The 16,301-nt window shown below is 40.0% G+C and overlaps 2 protein-coding genes across 2 annotated transcripts in view; one reads left to right on the top strand and one right to left on the bottom strand.

The window, feature by feature from the left end:
- The window catches only part of LOC137347668 (tetratricopeptide repeat protein 16-like), a 48,813-nt gene extending 39,520 nt beyond the window's left edge, over positions 1-9,293 (bottom strand). Inside the window, exons 1-4 of the mRNA XM_068012343.1 lie at positions 9,200-9,293; positions 7,352-7,492; positions 5,654-5,835; positions 232-322 (exon numbers count right to left, since the gene is read on the bottom strand). Of these exons, the coding sequence (XP_067868444.1) occupies positions 232-322; positions 5,654-5,835; positions 7,352-7,429 (351 nt within the window). The 5' untranslated portion in view covers positions 7,430-7,492; positions 9,200-9,293. The remainder of the gene's footprint in view (positions 1-231; positions 323-5,653; positions 5,836-7,351; positions 7,493-9,199) is intronic.
- Positions 8,429-16,301, top strand: part of LOC137347462 (carboxypeptidase M-like) — a 33,036-nt gene continuing 25,163 nt past the window's right edge. The window contains exons 1-5 of the mRNA XM_068011906.1: positions 8,429-8,506; positions 9,164-9,358; positions 11,028-11,197; positions 11,674-11,783; positions 12,221-12,318. Of these exons, the coding sequence (XP_067868007.1) occupies positions 8,429-8,506; positions 9,164-9,358; positions 11,028-11,197; positions 11,674-11,783; positions 12,221-12,318 (651 nt within the window). The remainder of the gene's footprint in view (positions 8,507-9,163; positions 9,359-11,027; positions 11,198-11,673; positions 11,784-12,220; positions 12,319-16,301) is intronic.

The raw sequence follows: 16,301 nt of genomic DNA, 5'->3' as shown, positions 1-16,301 counted from the left end.
TGCTTTGTCTGGGAGTTTGTTCCTTATTTTCACTACTCCTTAGCCGACAAAAAAATGTTTCTTCTAATCTCTGGTTTCAATTGAAGTCTGTTAAATTTAAACCTTATTTATCTGGTTCGTTTTCATGAGTTGTTTCAAACAGCCACTTAGATCAACATCATCTTTGCTTCTGAGCATATTTAAGACCTGCATCATGCTCTCATACTCATAGGCCCTCAAAAATATTCTTACCATCTGAGGATTAAGAGTGATAGCTTTACTAAACAAAACCACAGCTTCCTCCAATAGCCCCAGGGTAAGTAGCTTATTTCCTTTCTCATAGCTGTAAAAACAAGATACATGTTGAATGGATGTCCAAGATACAGGATCTTATCTATTCAGCATAACCATCGATTTCTTGCCATTTGCAAATAATAAAACCTTCCATTTACAAAGTGCCTTTCACACCCTCAGAATATCCAACCAAGTCCTTTGAAGGGTAGTGACTGTTGTTAAATAACCAAATTTGTGTACAGAAAGATCTCACAAACAGTAAAGGAGATGAATAATTAATCTGTTTTTGGTAATGTTAGTTGATGCTTCCATGACCCAGGAAAAAACAGTTCTTTCAAATAGTGCCATGAAATCATTTAAATCCACCTGGTCAGGCAGAGAGAGCTTTTATTAAATATCTAAAAGAGAAGCACCTCCAACAATGCAGCATTGCTTCAGTACTGCAATGAATGTGCTCAAGTTCAGGTATGTGCTCAAGTTCAGAATGGAAGACTCAAAGACAAGAGTGCTACCACTGAGACAAGCTTTAGACTTTTAAAATATTTTAATGATATGCATTGGTCACATCAGCAGTTTTAGATCTGACATTATTCTTCATAGTTTGCCTGTACATGATCAGCGCTGTCTCAGTGTCACTTGAATTAGAATACTGGACTGGTGTATTACACATTCCTTTGTTAGTTGTATATCAGTTGTGTTCAATTACATGTGGGTGGAGGGCATTCATTAGGGTTTCACTTGAGCATATATAAAGAGACACTTACTGAAACTTAGTATGTCTGAGTTAGGAGGTATATGCTTGTAATGTTTCACTCTGTAAATAAATGCTAGACTAAGTAAAGATTGGCTGCAGTACTATCCTTCACCAACTGGCTTTCTGGAAAATAATATGGTAGCAAAAGGATGGTTGCCTAAAGGTGAAGGTGGGAAAAAACATTTTCAGACAGAGACTACAATCCTAGTAATCATTGTGATAGATGGCAGAAAGCAAGTGTAAATTATTAGCGTATGATTAGGTTCCAATGTTCTCAGAATCTGAACCATATGACCAGTGGAAGAACGAAATGGGTATGTGGATATGGGTTACGTCCCTACTAAAGAGGAAACAAGTTATGGCCTTGGCGTTGTTGCATCCTACAAGAAGTAAAATCAGAAATAAAGTATTTTGTGAACTACGTGCCCGTCAGTAGGATACTGATGAAGATTTGGATCTGCTATGAGAGTTCCTGGATGAATTAAATGCCTATGAGGCATGGTCAGACTTTGATAGATTTCGGAAAACAGATGGTTATTCAACGGAAGAATATATCATGGACTTTAACAGACTATATAAAAGATTGAGGAAATTCAATTTAGAGATCCCTGGTTTAGTGCTAGCATTTAATTGCTGGATTATGCTAAAGTGTCACATATGTATAGGCTTGTTGTTCTAACTGGTGTTCGGTTCCCGGAGAGAGACTCCCTGTTGGATCAGATGTCTGTTGCCTTGAAAAAATTCTTGGGAAAACTGTCATTTCCTGCAGCCTTGGTGGAACAAATGGGATATTCCACGGTGACACAAAGAATTGAGGACTCAATAATTTCTGGATGTCAAAATGGTCCAGATACTGGATGCAGGCGTCAGTACCATGGAAGAGTTATAGACAGGCGGAATAGAGATGAAAGCCCCTTTAGCAGATCTGGATATTACAGCAGAAGACAGAATTGTAACAGCAATAATAGGTGAATGAATCCCAGGAATGCCCAAGGAACACTTAATAGGTGCTTCAGGTGTGGCTCAAAGCTTCATTATGTGATGAATTGCCCAAAGCAGCGAGGCAGGGCCCGCGAAATGATACTTGACACAGAGTTTCTGAGGTATCAGATAAGGGGCAGCCAATCTTGTCACATACATGGATTTGTACTGAAAAAGTCCTTGCAAATGCAGCTTATAAGGCTAAAGCGAGGCTAGCTGGTCGGGGTTTTGAAGAACGACTGAGCTATACAAATGTTAGATTGGACTCTCCCACAGTTGGAAAAGTAATCTTGAAAATCTTTTTAGCTCTTTTGGTCACGTATTCATGGGAGTGTAGATCAATCGACATAAAAATTGCATTTCTGCAGGGCAATACTTTTCAGAGAGAAGTGTTTCTGCCCAACAAGGCAGCAGACGCAGAGGAAAACTATGGAAACTAAACAAATGCATCTATGATGCTTCCAGGGTGTGGTATTTTTCAGTGAGCTCTGGTTTACTGAAAATATTTTGTGTTCACGAAAAGCAGATCTCGCAATGTTTTATTAGCATTGTAAAGGGAAACTTTTAGGCGTCTTCATGATGCACATTGATGATTTCTTATGGGGTGGTGTCACGGACCTGTAATGATTTTTCTCCTTGGATTAAAAACAATGTGTGTGCCTTTAAGACTCTGTTAAAACAATGCACCTTTAAGGGAGAGAAAGTTCTGGAGACACAGTGTGCCACAGCTGCATTTTTGTTACCCTGGGCAAAAGCAGGAGAGAGAGAGGTTGCATGGTAATGTTTCCCCTTGGCTGTGTGTAGAACTGGCAGAAACTGGCTGAAACCAGTTAGGTTTTTTGAGAGACTTTCCAGCGAAGCGTACTGAAGAGAAAAAAGCTGTCTATTTCCTCTCAGCAAAAATTCTACAAGGAGCTAAAAGCCAAGTTAATTCCACAAGTAAAGAAGAAAAGCCTTCTTTTTCAAGAAACTGTTTGTATTGCTGTGCTCATCATTCAAAGAACTGTTTAATGTTTGCTGCAGCCAAAGAATTGAATGCCTGTCTACTGAAGAACTATTTTCATCAAATCCACGTGAAGACTTTGAGTGACCTTTGATGGAAACCTCATCCATCAGGAACATAACCTACAAAAACTTACTTATTTTATTTATTCTTAAGAGACAGATAATTTAATTTAATAATTTAAAAACTCCACTTTTAAAACCAGTTAACTGTTAGTTTTTGAGTATATGTGTGTGAATGCGGGAGTTAAGTTAAAATAAGAAGCTATAAGGTCTTTAGATATAGGTTTATCTTAATAGTGTTTAAGATTTAGTTTTTTTTATTAAATAGTTAATTTGTTGTTGTCTAAAGATACTTGGTTTGTCTGTTTCATTCTAGGGTTACTAGAGTGTTTAATGTGGCTGTTTTCCGAATGGGTGTGAAAGCTTAATAATATGCTGCGACCTGTGCAGTGATGGGACTGAATTGACAGTGCGTATCTCCCGCCGTGGTTGTAACAGTGGTACCGCGGAATTTGAGAAATGTGTTATTAACAAGATTAGAGTAGAATTTAAAATTGGGAGTCAGGCTTCTGAAGCTTTTAAATATATTGGTTTAGATATTAAGCAGAGTAAGTCTGGAATAACTTTAAAACAACAATCCTCTTTTGAAAGTGTTACTCCCATCCCAGTTAACTGCGCTAGGTTCTTGCAGAAAGATGATGTTATATCTAAAGAAGAGACAGAGCAATTGTGAAGCTTCATTAGTCAGTTGAACTTGTTGAGCGCTCAGAATAGACCAGATGCTAGTTTTGATTTGTTAGAGTTAAGCACTACAATGAAACACCCAAAAGTCGAGAATGTTTTAAGGGCAAATAAAACATTGAAAAAAATTAAATTTGGGGAAATGTATACTTAAGTTCTCATCCTTAGGTGACCCAAAGAACATGTAATTTTTAGTGATGTTTCACATGCTGATCTTACTGATGGGTATTCAAGTGCAGCTGGTTTCATAATATTTCTGATAAGTGAAAATAGGAAATATTTCCTTTAGCTTGGGAAGCTAAGAAAATAAAAAGGGTTGTTAAAAGTACTTTAGCTGCTGAAACATTGGCTCTTGTGGAGGCAGTGGATATGGGATTCTATTTGTCATATCTTAAGTGAGATTCTATATAAAGGGCGTACTGAAGATAGCATACCCATTGAATGTTATGTAGATAATTGTTCATTGTGGGATAATGTACACTACACAAAAAGTGTGAGTGAGAAAAGATTACGATTGACCTTGCTGGCTTGAAACAAATTGAAATCTCTAAAACTAAATGGGTTGATACAAGTCTGATTGTTTTACAAAAAGAAATGCTTGTATGAAGAAATTGTTAAGAGTCCTACAAGAGGGGTTTGTATAGAATATGGAAGCTTTTCTGATTTGCTTTGAAAGATTGTTTGTGCATATTAACTCTGTTTTATTTGAAGAGGAAGGAGGGAATCTGTTAATTGCATGTCAATTGTGTTTAATTATATGCAGGTGGAGGGCATTAATTAGGGTTTCACTTGAGCACATATAAAGAGACACCAACTGAAACTATGGTGTGGTTGAGTTAAGATGTGCAATGTTTCACTCTGTAAATAAGTGTCAGACTGAGTAAAGATTGGCTCCAATACTATCCTTCACCAACTGACTTTCTGGAATATAACATCCTTTACATCCAATCCTCTCCTTATACTGTCAGTTCCACTCACTGGAAATTGTTCCCATATTTTGTATGGCATCATGACCATAGAATGGAGGATTCAGCTTTGATCCTGCCATCCACTTCCTGATCTCAGCTATACTCTGATGTTGCCAAATGCCTCCACATGGAGTGGGAAATACCAGAGAAAAGAGGAGAGGGAGATTTAGGAAGGTATATTGGGGATGTAAAGCTCATTAAGGAAGGCATCTCATCACTCCATCAAAGGCCCTGAATTTTATTCAATCACGTACTAAGGAAATGAATGTGGATGCCAAAGAAATGAAAAAAAAAACAAGTCTGTTGGGCTTGAGCTATATCTAATTTGAGTTCTTCTAGGAGGGATTTCAGGACAACATGAACATTGATTTGCTGTAATTTGGAGAACTGGCATTGAGGGAGATCCTGTGTATAATGTATCTGTGTGCAAAAGGTAGGTGTGATGCTAGGTGATGAGTCTTGAGTTCACTGTGGTCTCTAGGAACTAGCTTTTGATTGCCTTTGGTGGTTGGAAAGGAATTTCCCAGAATATTTCCCTCCTGAATTGGCCTAGTGTTTTTATCTAAGGTTTTTATTTGCCTCTCCCAAGAGATTACATGGCTGTTGATGGGTGAGGAGTGTTTGGCATCACAATGTTCAGCTACAACATGACTGAACAGGACAGGCTCAATTGACCAGCTGGTCTTTTACTGTCTATCAATTTTGTAAGTTTGAATGATCACTTGAACATGTTAGCTTTTTATAAAAGTCATAAATGGAGCCCTTCCTTCTAAAATGACAACTGTCTCTAAGTTGTGAGTGACATAAATGTGAATTTCCTCTAAGCAGTCCAGCAATTTGCTTTCACTGAACTATTATATCACTAAGCAGAGAAGTGTAAAAACAAACCATGGTCTTCATTAGGGATGACCATGCCTTCCACTGTACTCACTGTTCTTTAGCCTGATCATTTATTATGACCGAAATGACATAATTTTTCTCAACTATGTCATCCAGATGAAAAATACCACTGGATCCAAAGAGATTTTGTCGTGCTTTCTCTGTTGCTGCTTCCAGTTGTTCCTCAGATAAAGCTGTGGGGAACACACCAGTTTCTAACATGGAGTCATCAATCTGTGGAATGAGAATATTTCACTGTCAAGAGACTTGGGCCAGCCTGGTTAAATAGAACATTGAAAGGGTATGATTGTACCAGTCTTTGGTTATTGAAACAATTGATGTGGCATTTGCTCAAACAATGAGTGAAGGGCTCTCCAAGAGCTACCTATTATGTAGAATGCTGCTAAGACACACAGACCAGGGAAATCTCAGGATTGATTACTAATCTCAACCAAGATGGTAATCACAGAATTCTTAATGGACTATTAGAATTGGCTTCAGTGCCCATGGGCTAGGAAAAGGAAAGATAAAATCAGATGGGCTTTCTGTTCCTCATCACTTTCTAGTGAATGTGCTGGAAAATGTGTCTGTGAAGAAGTTGAGACACATTCACAATCAGTTGTGATGTTGCCAAAAGGTAAATAGCTTGTCAGAACTCATTGTCCAGACTCACATGAAAATGGCAACTTAGCAACATAACAGAAGGCTGTTGGCACCTACAGAACATTACCCAATTGCCAATTATGGGTGTTGCTTCCTTCAGGAGAGATGTAAAAATGAAATGAGCGGTATGCCTGGGCTGCTGTTAAGTGCCTTCTTGCAGTTATTTCAGGAATTGGTGAAAGCAAGTTATCTACTGCTTCTGACCAACAGATGGTGCACACCACTGGTAGAAATTCAGTGGATGCATAGCTTTACAAATACAATCATATTACGAAACCTCAACTCCATTTACCTGTCTTTAACCCATATCCCTTGATACCCTTAAATAATAAAAAGCTAGTGATCTTAATCTTAAGTTTCAATTGATCCCCAGAATCCACAGCCTTTTGGGGCAGAGAGTTTTAGATTGCCATTACCCTTTGTGTGAATAGGTGTTTCTTGATTTCATTCCTAAATGGCCTAGCTCTAATTTTAAGATTATACCCTCTTGTCCTGGATTACCCCACCAGTGGAAACAGTCTCTTTATCTACCTTATTGAATCCATTTATCATTTGAAAGAGCTCAATTAGCTCACCCCTCAACCTTCCAAACTCAAGGGAAAATAAACCAAGTTTAAGCAACCTTCCCGAATAATTTAACCCTTTAAGCCCTGGTATCATTCGACTGAATCTGCAATGTACCCCCTCTGATGAGTGATGGCTAAGATCTGAGGAATTAAGTGTGATGCTGACAGCATTGTGGGCTATATGAAAAACGTTCAATATGTTATAGATTAGTTGCTGGGCTAATTAGACCTATTTGTAGATCTATTATAATCAAATAACTGTAAACAAAATCTCAGGTATATACAACGCTCACAATAATTTCTGTCTTGATTAGAAGCAGTGATGAACCAAGTATAATTTAAAAGTTGTCATTTAACAAATTTCAGGCAGCTGCAAGTCACACATCATGTCAGTGATTCAAACTTTAAGAGGTGACCATCTTGTAGAGCCAATCACTGCTGTACTATTTGGTTCATGTCCTTTTACATAGATTGTTGGGTACAATTTAATTTGCTAAACAGTTAGAAGCTATTTTTCTTACCTTATTCAAGATCTGGGACTGATTTTCTTCCTTCTGTTTTGGCTCCTCAGCTTGTTCCATTGTTGTATTAGTCTCCATTAGATGTTCTGTAACTTGCACTTTGTTAGAAAGGAGTTGTACAGGAATCAGCTACTGCCTAACCTGTAATAAAAACTCAGCTACTGAAGAACTGTTGTTTAAAAAGAAAAGTTCCAGAAAGTGCTTCCTGATTTCAATCCAAAATGGCCTAAGTTCAATTTTAAGATTATATCCTCTCGTTCTGGATTCCCCCACCAGAGGAAAAAGCCTCCCAGTGGTGGAACTGGTAGCTCCGTGGGTTGGGATCTACTCAAAGGGCACTGTCCGCTCTGATCCAGAGGTCCACATTGCTATTCTCTACTTGGTGCAGTTAATTACAAGATTTCATTAATTTGTCTGTAATATTGACCATTTAAATTCAGCATTAGTTAGAAGTTTATACTTTAAAAAAATTACATTGTCAAATTTCATTTTCAAAATTAAAACTTCTGTACTTCTAACTTACAGTAGTAAGACAGATAGCGGAAATACATGAAAACACTTAACATGTTTAAAAGGTTGTGATGGTTTATAAATACAATGAAATTAGTCATTTAATCACAATATTTTCTCCAGTCCCAATATATGTAACAGGAATTGTTATTATGGTTGCTGCATAAACAAAACTTTTTAAAATTTCTTTTTCTATCTGTTGAACATTTTGCCACTGTGGTTGGTATTGGGGCCAAAGAGGAGTGGGAGTGGAACCCACAGCTACTAAGACTGGTCCATCAAACCAGGTTCCTTGAAGATTGATATCGCCATTTCTCCCCAAGTCAACATCATGGTAAATTCATTCACTGCAAGTTTGAAATCTGAGAAAAATCTAACTTGTTTTGAAGATGCATTCAATACATTTTCTGATTATATAAACTGAGTGCAGTATATGCTGGTATACTTTAATCAATCTATACCTCATTTTATTAAAGAACAAACTCTTTTTAGTAATTCATTGATGCAAACATTTATTGCCCATCCCTAATTGCCCCTTGAGAAGCTGGTAGTGAGCCACCTTTTTGAATGCAACTGAGTGACTTGCTAAAACAGTTAAAAGTCAACTACATTGCTGTGGATCTGGAGCCACAAATAGATCAGACTGTAAGAATGGCAGATTTCCTTCCCTGAATTACACTAGTAAATGGGTTTTCATGATAATCTGGTCCTTTCATGATCATCATTACTGATACTAGCTTTATGTAATTAAATTTAAATTCCTCACATCTCCATATTGTAAATCCAAGCCTCTGGATTACTAGTCCCGTAATATAACCAAGCTATTGCACCCCACAACATTACAAAATCTCAGAACATCCCAAAGTGCTTTACAGCCAATGAAGAAATTTTGAGATGTAGTCACTTTTTTAATGTTGGAAATACAGCAGCCAATTTGTGTAACGCAAAGTCCCACAAACAGCAATACGATAATGACCAGATAATCTGTTTTAGTGATGTTGGTTGCAGGACTGGTCAGGACCCCCGTGGGAGAACCCCCTACTCTTCTTCAAATGATGTCATGGAACCTTTTACACACACCTGAGAGGACAAACAGGTTTCAGTTTAATGTCTCATCTGAAAGACAGAACCTTTGACCAATGCAGTTCTGAGCTCTGCACTAAAGTGTCAGCCTAGATAGTTGTGCTGGGGTCTTTGGAGTCGAAACTTGATCCTACAACTTTCTGACTCAGAGACCATAGCTACTCACTGAGCCACAGCGAGTGTATCATAGATGAATCAAACTATTTTTGTTTTCAATAGATGGAGGGCGGGATAAATCAACAGACTGAATGTTACTTTGGATCACTTGTCTCCCGCATGACTTTGAAGCTCCGGCTGTTGCGAGTTGCAGTTACATTGTTGCAGTTGTTGTGGTTACATTGTGTCCACTCGCTCCGGCGTCTTGTTGCTATAGGTAACCAGGATCCGGGGAGGCCAATAGAAGCCTGTGCAGAGGTAAACATTGATCCTTAAAAATGCTGCAAACATTAAGCAGGTCAAGGCAGCATCTGCGGCGCCAATTGTCCACCTGGGGTTCGCTCCACAGATGCTGCCTTCACCTCCTGAGACTTTCCAGCATTTATTTTTTGTATTTGGTTCAGATTTCCATTATTTGTTGTATTTTGCCTTGAATTGTTCACAATGTTGACTCTATTTGCTACTGTGGCCACAAGTTGTTTTGAAATTGCAATTATATTCGTAGCAAATCAATCAACATTTTAGATGATAACGAATGTTAAAACTAACAAAAGAGCAGAATGCTTTATAGCGGTTTTGCTGCGGTATTTCACACGATATGTTAAATGGTTTGTTGTTTGACCTGGAAACAAACATTAATCACCTTTTGCAGCATAAATAAACTCTGCGATTGATCACAGTCGCTCGTTTTCTAGTCTGGAAATGGTCCGAATCCGATTGGTCCGCTTGACCACAAAGGCGTCACCTTCCCTTCCCTAATTGGTGAGGAACGTTATCAATCATAAAGTGATCCCGCCCATCCGGTCTGCTACAAACACAAAGCTGTGATTGGTTAGATTGACCACCCACTTGGCCAATCGTTAAACAGGCTTGGCATCATTGTGACGCAGTATGATCGCCCAATGGGCTGCTGAACTGGACAGATATTGTCAATTGGCAGACGAGCGCGCAAGTTTGAAAATCTTTAGCATGTGTATGATGTTGACCAGTATGGGATGTACCTGAAGTCCACAAATTGGGCATGTCATTGCCTTTGGATTAAAATAAAGTATATTTTTAATAGCATCTCACTTGAAAAAATAGACATAACTTAATTCTGCAATAGACCTTCCAGTTCCCAAAATTCTCCCACAAACCAAGACTCCCATCCCAACACTACCATACGGCACCACCCCTCTGATCCTGATACCTCCTTTCTAGTGACCTCAAACACCAGCACAAACCTTCTCATTTCTGCCCACAAGTCAGGAGTGTAATGGAATACTCTCCACTTGCCTGGATGGGTGCAGCTCCAACAACATTCAAGAAGCTCAATGCCATTCAGGACAAAGCAGCCCGCTTGATTGGCATCCCATCCACAAACATTCACTCCCTCCACCACCTACGCACAGTGACAGCAGTGTGTACCATCTACGAGATGCACTGCAGCAACACACCAATGCTGCTTAGACAGCACCGTCCAAACCCACAACCTCTACCACCTAGGACATGGGCAGCAGTTGCATGGGTACACCAGTACCTGCAAGTGCCCCTCCAGGCCACACACCATCCCGACTTGAAACTATATTGCCGTTTGGTGTACCTACCCCAATGGACTGCAGCCGTTCAAGAAGGTGGCTTACTACCACCTCCTCAAGGCCAATTAGGGATCGGCAATAAATGCTTTCCTAGACTGCGATGCCCACATCCCACGAATGAGTAAAAAAAATCTCCCAGATTTTTGCCTCCCGTCAAATGTCTCCATACTTCATGATATCTATTTCCAAACCCTAGGACCACTTTCCCAACGCTACTCAACCCACAAGGCCCCAACAGTTTTATTGGGGAGATATAGGCCTTTGTTCTTATCCAGACTAATAGATAAGAGGTTCCACTAATGCTAATATTCCCTTCTTTTTTTCTTTTTCCTGGTATATTCTGCTTTAAGTGTGATGGTCAGAGATGGCCTTTTGTGAAGAATCTTCCCATCAGGGACATTGTGAGGTTCTGCTTTAGTGACATCATGAATGTGGTCAATGTACTGCGGATTATTACAGGTTTAGAGTGTCACAATGCTCTCCACACACAAGCTGAGAAACCTGAAGCTTTGCTGAAGAGGTAGAGGATAATGTTTATTTTAAATAAATATATATATATATATATGCATACATACAAATATATCAATGTCTAGAAAGATTTTAATGAGGGTAAGATTCTGCGCCGAATATTTGTAGCCAGACAGCTGCTGACCATTTTTAAAGCATAAAACATAGGAACAAAGAAGAACTATGTGACATCAATATGAGCACAACTATTTATTTCCATTGTTGATGGGGATAATGTGGCAATTCAGATGCATACAGTTCCCATTTAAATTACAGACAGCAGGAGTCCTAGAACTTTCAAAAAGTATTTTAGAAAGATGCAAAAGAAACATGAAGTGGGAAAATAATTTTGAAGCAGAAACTTTTTCCTTGTATCTTACAGGCTGGTTTTCCTTCTGGCCCCGCATTTATGACAGCCAGACCAGGAGCATACTGGATGTACACAGTGTGTTTTGTTTTATTTATGCTCCACCAATATTCTTATGCTAGTTTGGACTTTAAGTACCATCACACGTCTTCTCTGGAGTCTTTCCTTCATGATGTGCAAACAAATTATTCAACTATTACCCATGTTTACAGCATTGGACAGTCAGTGGAAGGTGGAGTATTAATAAACATAGCAAGATGTATAGTTTTTCTTTAAATATATACAATATTGAATTGTGAGATTCTGATTTGAAAAAGTAATCTTAGTGACTAATAGGTGGGTTCACACTGGAAATCTTCCACTTGCCATGTTATCACATTGGACAATTGATAAGTGGAAAATGGGTTTCCAATACTTTATTTACAGTAGCAAGTCAGTGATGAATGATGCATTCAATAGCTCCAGATTCTTACTATAAGTAAAATATACAGTCACCAGTCATATTATACTCAATTTAAAGGGTAAAATGTAATTTGGGATTCAAATTATAGTTATTAATCACTCAAGCTTTACTCTTGCAGTTCACAATGTCATTTAAAGTCCTCTGATCAGAGCACTGCTATATAATCACTCCTCTGTTACTTGTCTGTATAACTTACTGCACATTAGGACGGGATCTTTGGGTTATTGCAATTGGAGAAAGCCCGATGGAACATCGCATTGGCATTCCTGAGGTTAAATACATTGGAAATATCCATGGAAATGAGGTAAACTATAACTCATAATGAACGGGAGGGTATGTTTACTGATGATTGTTGAACCATGGGGTTAGACTAAGAATAAGATGCTATTGTGACTGACAGTAATATCCTTATCTCAAAATAATAAGTCATGCTTGACATTTCTTGCTTTAAATAGAAGCAAAGTTATTCTGTACAGCAGCTAATCTGTCCAAACAACAGAAATTTGCTGAATGTTATCACTTTTTTATGGTGGGACTCCTTGGGGTCAATGTTCATTGTCTTCACCTGGTGTTAACAGGATGATAAGGGTCTCAAAATTGGCTTGCTGGCAATACAACTCTTGTTAACACTGGTGATGCAGCCATTTTGAAAGGGACCTACCACCAGGTGTCCAATATGGAAATCGAGGTCCCATGACATAAATAGAACATTGATTATCATTTTATCATTTTACATCGGAACTGTCTCACTTACCAGTTCTATGTACGGTGCTATCAAAGAGGTCTAGCCAAAGGTAAGCATTGAATCATTTTTGTGGAGGAGCAGAGCCTACAAAAATAATCAAGGCAGCTGCCGTCCCAGGACCCCCAACCTCCATAATTGTAACAACAGCGTACCTCCGCCCCCACCATCAATCCTGCAACTTACCTTGCTATTAGCTGCCCATCCCAATCATAAGGCTAAAATCCATCAAGTTGCATCAAGATGCCTGTTTGGAGCTCTGTAGCTCACCTGCCAAATTTAAATGGTGCAGGAGCCTCAAAATCACCAGGGATTCTTTGCTCACCTGCTAGAACGGGCAGCTGACCAGCGCATTCTGCCAGTCCATCGCCTAAAAGACAAGATCAAGCTCCTTTTTGGTTAAAACTAAGTTATGTTTTCTCTTCCATCTTCTTCCTCACTGTCACATGATAAAATGCTACACACTATTCACACTCAGAGACATACATCTTATGTAATAGGTGACAATAAATAGGCTTATAGTACTGACCACGTTATCAAGTATTAGTTGACCTGACATAAAGTATTTTGTTACTGTCAAGGCCAATTGAATGAAATCTGACTTCCAGAAAACTAACTTAGAGTCATAGCACAGAAACAGGCCTTTCGGCCCATCATGTCTGTGCCGGCCATCAAGCACCTAACTATTCTAATCCCATTTTCCAGCACTTGGCCCGTAGCCTTATATGCTATGGCGTTTCAAGTGCTCATCTAAATACTTCTTAAATGTTGTGAGGGTTCCTGCCTCTACCACCTCTTCAGGCAGGGCGTTCCAGATTCCAACCACCCTCTGAGTGAAATTTTTTTCCTCAAATCCCCTCTAAACCTCCTGCCCCTTACCTTAAATCTATGCCTTCTGGTTATTGACCCCTCCGCTAAGGGAAAAAGTTTCTTCCTATCAATGTCCCTCATAATTTTGTATACCTCAATCATGTCCTCCCTCAGCCTTCTCTACTCTAAGGAAAACACCCTAGCCTTTTCAGTCTCTCTTCATAGCTGAAATGCTCCAGCCCAGGCAACATCCTGGTCAATCTCCTCTGCATCCTCTCCAGTGCAATCACATCCCTCCTATAGTGTGGTGACCAGAACTGTACACAGTACTCCAGCTGTGGCCTAGCTAGCGTTTTTACAGCTCCATCATAACCTCCCTGCTCTTACATTCTATGCTTCAGCTAATAGAGGCAAGTATCCCATATGCCTTCCTAACCACCTTATCTACCTGCGCTGCTGCTTTCAGTGAGCTATGGACAAGTACACCAAGGTCCCTCTGACCCCTCTGTACTTCCTAGGGTCCTACCATCCATTGTATATTCCCTTGCCTTGTTAGTCCTCTGAAAATACATCACCTCACACTTCTCAGGATTAAATTCCATTTGTCACAGCTCTGCCCATCTTACCAGCCCATCTATATCTTCCTGTAATCTAAGGCTTTCCTCCTCACTATTTATGACACCACCAATTTTCATGTCATCTGCGAACTTACTGATCATACCTCCTATATTCACGTCTAAATCATTAATGTACACTGCAAAGAGCAAGGGTCCCAGCACCAATTCCTGCGGTACACCACTGGTCACAGGCTTCCCCTCGCAAAAACAACCCTCGACCATCACCCTCTGCCTCCTGCCACTTAGCCAATTTTGGATCCAATTTGCCAAATTGCCCTGGATCCCATGGGCTCTTACCTTCTTAACCAATCTCCCATGCGGGACCTTATCAAAAGCCTTACTGAAGTCCATGTAGACTAATCCAACTGCTTTACCCTCATCTACACATCTCGTCACCACCTCGAAAAATTCAATCAAATTAGTTAGACACGATCTCCCCCTGACAAAGCCATGCTGACTATCCCTGATTAATTCCTACCTCTCCAAGTGGAGATTAATCCTGTCCCTCAGAATTTTTTCCAATAGTTTCCCTACCACTGATGTTAGACTCACTGGCATGTAATTACCTGGTTAATCCCTGCTACCCTTCTTGAATAATGGTACCACATTCGCTGTCCTTCAATCCTCTGGTACCTCTCCTGTGGCCAGAGAGGATTTGAAAATTTGTGTCAGAGCCCCTGCAATCTCCTCCCTTGCCTCACATAACAGCCTGGGATACATCTCATCTGGGCCTGGGGATTTATCTACTTTTAAGCCCGCTAAAACAACTAATACTTCCTCCCTTTCAATGCTAATATGTTCAAGTATATCACAGTCCCCCTACCTGATCTTTGCACCTACATCGTCCTTCTCCATCGTGAACACAGATGAAAAGTAATCATTTAAAACCTCACCTATGTCCTCCGGCTCCACACACAGATTGCCACTTTGGTCCCTAATGGGCCCTTCTCTTTCCCCGGTTATCCTCTTGCCCTTAATATACTTATAAAATGTCTTAGGATTTTCCTTTATCTTGCCCGCCAGTGTTTTTTCATGTCCCCTCTTTGCTCTCCTAATTACTTTTTTAAGTAACCCCCTACACTTTCTAGACTCCTCTCATGCCTCCGTTGTTTTCAGCACTCTGAATCTGCTATAAGCCTCCTTTTTTTTCCTGATCCAATCCTCTATATCCCTTGACATCCAGGGTTCCCTGGACTTGTTGGTCCTACCCTTCACCTTAATGGGTACATGTTGACTCTGAACTCTCACTATTTCCTCTTTGAATGCCTCCCACTGGTTTGATATAGACTTTCCTACAAGTAGCTGCTCCCAGTCCACTTTGGCCAGATCCTGTTTTATCATATTGAAATCAGCCTTCCCCCAATTCAATACTTTTATTTCCGGTCCATCTTTGTCCTTTTCCGTAACTACCTTAAATCCTACAGTTATGGTCACTATCCCCGAAATGCTCCCCCACTGACACTTCTACCACTCATCCGGCCTCATTCCCTAGGATTAGGTCCAGTACTGCCCCTTCTCTTGTAGGATTTTCTACGTGTTGGCTCAAAAAGCTCTCCTGTATGCATTTTAAGAATTCTGCCCCCTTTAAACCTTTTGCACTAACACTATCCCCCAATTGATATTGGGGAAGATTAGATTAGATTAGATTAGAGATACAGCACTGAAACAGGCCCTTCGGCCCACCGAGTTTGTGCCGAACATCAACCACCCATTTATACTAATCCTACACTAATCCCATATTCCTACCAAACATCCCCACCTGTCCCGATATTTCCCTACCACCTACCTATACTAGTGACAATTTATAATGGCCAATTTACCTATCAACCTGCAAGTCTTTTGGCTTGTGGGAGGAAACCGGAGCACCCGGAGAAAACCCACGCAGACACAGGGAGAACTTGCAAACTCCACACAGGCAGTACCTGGAATCGAACCCGGGTCCCTGGAGCTGTGAGGCTGCGGTGCTAACCACTGCGCCACTGTGCCGCCCGTGAAATTGGAAGTTGAAATCCCCTACTATTATTACCTATTATTTTTGCACCTCTCTGGGATTTGCCTACATATCTGCTCCTCTATCTCTCTCTGACTGTTTGGAGGTCTGTAGTACACTCCCAGCCA

The sequence above is a fragment of the Heterodontus francisci genome, chromosome 32 (genome assembly GCF_036365525.1).
Source record: "Heterodontus francisci isolate sHetFra1 chromosome 32, sHetFra1.hap1, whole genome shotgun sequence".
Classification (NCBI taxonomy): Eukaryota; Metazoa; Chordata; class Chondrichthyes; order Heterodontiformes; family Heterodontidae; genus Heterodontus; species Heterodontus francisci.
Note: the sequence above shows the minus strand (reverse complement) of the source record. Positions and strands in the feature narration are given on the sequence as shown.